Genomic DNA, 7,416 nt, shown 5'->3' on the forward strand with positions numbered 1-7,416 from the left:
ATGTCCTCCCCCAGTCCTGAGGATGCCCCCCAAGAGCCGGAGCAGGGATCCTCCAGCTCCAAGACCAAGAAGCCGAGGAAGCGGTCGCAGCAGGAGGCCAGTATCCCTGTGCTTACCCGCATGGGTCACGGGGCCCTGCTGGCCGGCCGCCACCGCGAGGCCGTGGCCAGCTTCCAGAGGGCTTTCCTGCTGGCCTCCACAGCCTCCAGCGCCAAAGGAGCCCCAGTGCTCCGCGCCTGTGCCTTCAACCTGGGGGCCGCCTACGTGGAGACAGGGGACCCGGTGCGGGGCCTGGAGCTGCTCCTGCGGGCTCAGCCTGAGGAGGGGCCCCTGGGAGGCAGCCAGGGCGACCAGTGTTTCAATGTAGCCGTGGCCTACCACGCCCTGGGTGACCTGCCCCAGGCTCTGGGCTGGTACCGCAGAGCCCTGAGTCACCACCAGCCTCCCGGAGACCAGGGCCTGGTGCAGGCTCGGATGGGAGCCTGCTACCGCGCTCTGGGGCAGCCAGAGCTGGCCGCGCACTGCCTGCAGGAGGCGGGCCGGGCACACGAGCAGGCGGGGCGGCCCCGGGAAGCGGCCCTGGCGCTGGGGGCAGCTGCAGGTTGCATGCTGGACAGCGGGCAGCATGGCGTGCGAGAGATGGTGCAGGTGCTGGAGGACAGCCGGGAGTTGGCTGAGAGGAGTCCTGAGCGTGGGCTGTTGGGTGAGGCCTGAGGCACAGGGTGGGGGCCTGGGAGTTCAGACCTGGTGATGCTCTGAGAGGGGGCTGGGGCGCCTGGGTGGAGGGCAGGGGTTGTGCCAGTAAATACAACCTGGAGCTGGGGACCCTGAGAATGGGGGTGGTGGTGGTAAGGACCATGGGGTGGAGCCCCTGGGGGTGGGGACCCTGGAACTCTAGGAGTGGGGTCTCTGGAACTGCAGACCCTAGGCATGGGGACTCTGGAACTGGGGACCCTGTAGGTGAAGTGAAGCCCGATCTCCAGCTGCAGCTAAGTGGCTGCCTGCCTGGACTCTGTCCCCTAGGGCAACTCTACAATGACCTGGGCCTGGGCTACTCGCAGCTGCAGCTGTTCCCACTGGCCATGGAGGCCTTCCTACAGGCCTTGCCCCTGTGCCAGGGGCCGGGGGAGGAGGCCACTGTGTTGAGGAACCTTGGGATGGCCCACACTGCCCTTGGCAACTACCAGGAATCCCGGGCCTTTCACCAGAAGGCTGCCGACCTGCATGGTAAGCCCCAGGGCTGGGCATAGGACTGAAGTGGGGGGACTTGTGTGGGTGTGGGGAAGGGGGTAAGGCTTTAAAGTGAATGGGTCTTTTGAATTGGGAGGCCCAGAACAGAAGAGACACCAGAGTTGGACAGGAAGAACAGAGGGGTATGGGAGGTCAGCATGGGCTGAGGGAGGAGCACTGACAGGAAGGAGAAGGCTAAAGTGAGACCTGTTGGCCAGAGATAGCTTATGGGGTAGGAACATTTGAGACCCAGGTTGAAGCCTTGGCCCCACATGGGAGTTGCTGTAGCACTGGAGGAGACACTGGTGCTATGATATCTCTCCTTCTCTGTCTCTCTAACTGAATGTAAAAAGTGACCTAGGAATATGAAATCTCAAGTGCATGAGCACCCTCCACACAAACACACACACACGTGCACATACACACAAGGACTTGTTGATATGTGTGTGCCTGGCCTGTGTTGGTGGGGAGGTGTTATAAGGTGAAAGCTAACACTTAGTTACACTGAGGTCTGAGGAGAGACTGGAGTGAGATGGGGGTGGGGACAGGGACATCACTCTCTTAGGAAGGCTTGACTCTGTCCCCAGGCTCTATAGGGCAGCGCTGGGAGCAAGGGCGGAGCTTCAACAGCTTGGCATTTGCACTGAGCCAGTTAGGAGACCATGAGGCTGCCAGGGACAACTTCCTTCATGCCCTCCAGGCTGCCAGGGACGCCGGTGAGGCTAAGGGGCTTAGTGGGCGGCTTAATAGTGGGGTGCTCAAGAATTGGAGGGGGCTATACAAGAGGAGGTGGAAGTCCTAGGGGGCCTCTGGAGGTCACAGACAGAGGGGGACTCTGGACTGTCTTCCCCAGGGGACATGAAGGGACAATGGCAAGCATGCGAGGGGCTGGGGGCAGCAGCAGCCAGGCTGGGACAGCATGCTCAGGCCTTGGAGCACTATAAGGAGGCACTCATACACTGCCAGGTAAGACATTGGTAAGAACTCCATCTAGGAGGCTCTAGCTGCCATTCCTACCACCCAACTCACTCATCAAATGTACCCTGGCCACATGCTGGGGCAGGTCCCTGGATGTCACCTGTGGATCAGCCAGTCTATCTTTGTTCCCCTCAGATGATGATCTTTTGCCTTATCTCCCTCTCTCCCCTACTCCCCAAAGAGATGCAAACCCCAAGCCTTTCTATCACCCTCACTATCCACCCTTTCCCCAGAAGGAGCCAGATTCTGTGCGACAGCGGCTGGTGGCCAAGTTGGTGGATGCCATGAGGACCCATGTGGCCCTGGGCAGTCTGGCCCAGGCTCGAACCCTGGTGAGGTGACAGCTGTTAGAGTGGTGGGGGGTGAGAGAACAGACCTAGTGGCTTCAGGAAGACTGTGTTTGACTGTTCAGTTATGTCCATCTGCCCCATAGGCTACTTTCTCTATGCAACCTGGGGTGGGGATCAGGGTAGACACTCAGCAAGGCTAAGTGTGGGTGGGTGGGTGAAGGCCAAGGCACAGTCAAGGATCTTGAGCCAAGAGGAGTAATGTTTGTTATTGACTGCAGTTCCCTCAATAGCCACAAGATCAAGACAGTGCTCCAAGGATGGCCCTCTCTCCAAGCTCCTTTTTTTTTTTTTTTTTGGGGGGGGAGCAGTTTATAATTCTCTCTCCTCCCCTCCACTTCATTCTTCTCTTCCATTCTCTCTCTCTCTCTCTCTCTCTCTCTCTCTCTCTCTCTCTCTCCCTGGTGATTTCTCTAACTTTCTTTCCCCTCACACTCTGGGTTACCTTCAGGAAACCTCCCACACAAAAATTGGAATTATACTTTAATATTTATTATATTCAGGGCCGGAGAGTTCACTGGCTCACTGGGGAGGGCATATGTCTTGCCATATACACCACCCAGGTTAGAGCTGTGACACCACATGGGAGCTACTCTGGCACTGGGAAAATCTCTGGTCCTTGTGTTGTCTGTCTTGGTATCTGAATGAAAAAGCAGTCTGAGTGGCCCAGGAGATAACACAGTGAATAGTGCTGAACTCTCAGCATGAGATCCTGAATTGGATTTCTTTGGTATTGGGTGTGCCAGAGTGATGCTTTGGTTATGTTTCATTAACAAATAAATCTTTTATTTGTACTTATTTACTTAGAAGATATTTATCAACATGAGGGGGGGAGAAAGAAAGAGAGGGAGAAAAAAAACACCAGACCATCACTCTGGCATATGTGACACTGGGGATTGAATTCAGGACCTCATGCTTGAAAATCCAACACTCCAGCCACTGCCAGCTTTCCAGGTTTTTTGCTGTTGTTGTTGTTGTTTCCCTAAAAGATAGCAAAGGACTCAATACAGAAACTTCACTCTAGAAACTGGCGCATGCCAGTTGTGACTTTACGCCTGGAACCACTGTATTTAGATGGAATATGTACTTACACACATCACAGAGGGGAGAGTTTCCTTCTCAAACGGGTTCTCTCCACTCCCCTTCTTTCCTCAGGCTCCACGCGGGGCCTGCCCAGTGGGTGCCCCAGCATTGGTCACTACAGAAGCGCTGGCACCACCGCCACACAGGTGAGGGGCGGGGCTTCAGGCGGGTGTGGCCTTTGGTGCTGGGTGGGACTTTCTAGATGGCCTTGGAGATGGGAATCTGGCCTGCTGGCTGCTCTGTTCCCGGCTCCTTGTCCCTACAGATCTGCGGGCAGAGGGAAAGATGAAGAGTCAAAGAAGGGTCTGGGGGACAAAGTGGAGGCGGGTCTAGCGAATGGTCTCTGGAAGGCGCTGCTGGAGCCTGAGTCTCCCCCGTTGTGACTCCACCTAGGGGAGGGGAGCAGACTTCCCTTAAGGCACCTGCCTGTGTGTTCCCCATTCTCTCCCTCCCCTACCGGATTCCCCTACTTCTCAGTCCTTTCTCAGGACCAAAGCTTCAACCTTTTCCTAGGCCTGGCCTTTCTTCTTCCAGACTTTCCTGCTTCTGGAATTTTATGCCCTGGAGCACCAAAGCTTATCGATAGGTTAATTGAGGAGTGGCAAAATAGCTAATTTGGATAGATGCTTTACTACGAACTCGACCCAGGTAAAGCCCAGTCCCTGCCACATAGAAGGAAGCTTCAGTGCTGTGATCTCTTTCATACTCTAGAAAGAAATAAAGTAAGAGAGAAAGACTAGTGGACTAGTGGACACATCTAACCCAGTATGGCTTTTTCTTTCTCTCAGAAGCTTCCAGCTGTGGAAGTAGAGTTCTCCGTTACTTACTTTTTTTTTTTTTTTTTTTTTTTAGATTTTATTCATTTATGAGAAAGACAGGAGGAGAGAGAAAGAACCAGACATCACTCTGGCACATATGCTGCCGGGGATTGAAATCAGGACCTCATGCCTGAGAGTCCAAAGCTCTATCACTGCACCACCTCCCAGACCACCTTACTGACTTTTAATTCATATCTATTGTTTTTGTTCTTTTGTTTTGTTTTTAACCAGAGCACTGCTCAGCTCTGGCTTAAGGTGGTGCTGGAGACTAAACCTGGAACCTCTGAGGCTCAGGCAGGAATGAGTGTTTTGCATAGCCATTATGCTATCTTTCCCAGCCCCTATTTATTGCTTTATCCTTCTGACCAGAGCATTGCTCAGCTCTGGCTTGAGGTGGTGCCAGGGACTGAACCTGAGACCTCTGGATCTCAGGTGTGAAAGTCAGTTGCTTGGTCTGCTGTGCTTTCTCCGCCGCCAGCAGAGTTCCTTCTAACCCAAGTGAGTCGTTCCCTGACCCACTCTCTAAGCTGCTGACTGAGCTGCTCAGGCCACCAGGCACCTTCCCTATAAGGGAGCACTCTGTCCCCTGTTACCCACCCTTGCTATTCTTCCTTGCCAGTTCCTGGTGTGACCACTTCTCTCCATCCAGGCCCAGGGCCCAGGCACCAGTTCTCCTTTGGAAGCCAGCCTCCTCCTAGAGTGGAGTATCCTGGGACTCCAACACCCAGTGGTCCCCAGGCCAATAGGTGGGTCCCTCATTGAGAGAAAGGAGGCTCAGTGATGGTAAAAGTGGTAGAAGAGGATGAGGCGTTGGAAAGTTGTTTTTAAACATTTTATTTATAATTATAATAGTTAATGAGAGAGAAGCAGAGTATCAGTCTGGCACATGCAATGCCGGGAATTGAACTCAGGACCTCATATTTGCAAGTGCAGTGACCTAGCCACTGTGCCCCCTCCTAGGCCTGGGCTTTGGGCAGTTTTCAGGGAGTAGTCATTATTAAAGATAGGGGAAGTTGTGATCTGGTAGCTGGAGCTGCAGAGCTCAGGGCCTCCTTGTCTTTTCCCTTGAGCACTCACCCAGCTCTGGGACCTCAGGGAAAGGGAGAGTCTTACTGGGTATGGGGACATGGAGCTTGCATCTGCTCCCTCCTACCTTGGACACTGCTAGTGGAGGCAAGGTATCAAGAGGCTGGAGGCTGTCTCTGCTCTCCTTCAGCATCCCATTGCCAACCCCTTCTCTGTAGCACACCCAGAAGGCCTAGGGGACCAGCCAGCCGAAGTCCTGAGAGGAGAGTCCTGGAGTCTTGCTTCTGCACCATCATGTGACACCAACTCTTGCTCCTTGTGCCTCCTTCCCAACTTAACACATTCCAGGGACTTCTGAGACCAAGCATCTTCCTATTGGTTCAGCCTCACATGGACATAGAGCCACCAGCTGCCAGATGGCCTCCTGAGTGGGCTTGACACAGACTCTACGGTCCCTGCATCCAGACCCTCCAGTGCTTCTCAACAGGAATGATTGGATCCAGTAGGAAAAGCAGCTTGGGAGGTGACACACGGCTGAGTTTGATCTCTAGCATTACGAGTGATCGAGTGATACTCTGGCTTTGACACTTTCTCCCACCCTGCTATCATTACAGATTAAGGAAAGGAAAATAAGGGAGCATGTGGTGGTGCACACAGTATAGTGCATGTGTTATCATGCTTAAGACCTAGGTTCAAGCCTCCTGGTCCCCGCCTGCGAGGAAGCTTCACGAGCAGTGGGACAGTGCTTCAGGTGCCTCTCCTCCTTTCTGTCTCTGTTTCTCACCCTTTATGGAAAAAAGAAAAAGAAAAGAGAGGGACAGAAAGAAAGAAAGAGAGAGAGAAAGAAAGAAAGGAAGGAAGGAAGGAAGGAAGGAAGGAAGAAAGAGAGAGAGAGAAATAAAGAAGGAAGAAAGAAAGAAGGCCTGGCGGTGGTGCATCTGATTAAGTGCACTTGTTATCATGCACAAGGACTCAGGCTCAAGCCTCCAGGTCTCACCTGCAAGGAGGAAGCTTCATGAACAGCGAAGCAGGGCTGCAGGTGGCATCCTGTCTCTCCATTTCCCTCTTCCTTTTCAAGTTCTCTCTGTCCTATCAAATAAAATAAAGTTTGAAAGAAAGAAAAGAAATAAAGGGGAGTTGGGCAGTAGCACAGCAGGTTAAGCACATGTGGCACAAAGCACAAGGACTGGCATAAGGATCCCGGTTCGAGCCCCCGGCTCCCCACCTGCAGGGGAGTTGCTTCACAGGTGGTGTAGTAGGTCTGCAGGTGTCTATCTTTCTCTCCCCCTCTCAGTCTTCCCCTCTTCTCTCCATTTCTCTCTGTCCTATCCAACAACGACGACATCAATAACAGCAACAATAATAACTACTACAACAATAAAAAATAACAAGGGCAACAAAAGGGAAAATAAATAAATATGGGAGTAGGGTGGTAGCGCAGCGGGTTAAGCGCATGTGGCGCAAAGCACAAGGATCGGCAAAAGGATCCCAGTTGGAGCCCCGGCTCCCCACCTGCAGGGCAACAAAAGGGAAAAATAAATTTAAAAAAAACTAAAATAAATAAATATAAAACTTTTTTAAGGAAGGAAGGAAGAAAAAGAAAGAAAGAAAGAAAGAAAGAAAGAAAGAAAGAAAGAAAGAGAAAGCACAGTGGGTTAAGCACAAATAGTACGAAGCGCAAGACCTGCTCAAGGATCCTGGTTCAAGCTCCTGGCTCCCCATCTCTACAGGGGAGTCACTTCCCAAGGAGTAAAGCAGGTCTACAGGTGCCTTTCTTTCTCGCTCTCTACCTCCACTCCCTTCTCTGTCCTGTCCAACACAAAGTGGGAAAAATGGCCGCAGGAGCAATGGATTCATCATGCAGGCACTGAGCCCCAGCAATAACTCTGGAGGCAAGAAAAAAAAAAAAAAAAAGGAAGGAAGAAAAGAAGAGT

General features: G+C 52.7%; 1 protein-coding gene across 1 annotated transcript; it reads left to right on the top strand.

Moving 5' to 3' along the window:
- TTC24 (tetratricopeptide repeat domain 24) lies at positions 1 to 6,223 on the top strand. Its single transcript, XM_060201626.1, has 7 exons — positions 1 to 703; positions 1,024 to 1,227; positions 1,818 to 1,946; positions 2,084 to 2,196; positions 2,442 to 2,540; positions 3,711 to 3,784; positions 5,701 to 6,223. Exons 1-7 carry the CDS (start codon positions 1 to 3, stop codon positions 5,780 to 5,782), a joined length of 1,404 nt encoding a protein of 467 aa, XP_060057609.1. The 3' UTR covers positions 5,783 to 6,223.
- Positions 6,224 to 7,416: the final 1,193 nt, after the last annotated feature.

This window comes from Erinaceus europaeus, chromosome 11 (assembly GCF_950295315.1).
Source record: "Erinaceus europaeus chromosome 11, mEriEur2.1, whole genome shotgun sequence".
In the NCBI taxonomy this organism is placed as follows: Eukaryota; Metazoa; Chordata; class Mammalia; order Eulipotyphla; family Erinaceidae; genus Erinaceus; species Erinaceus europaeus.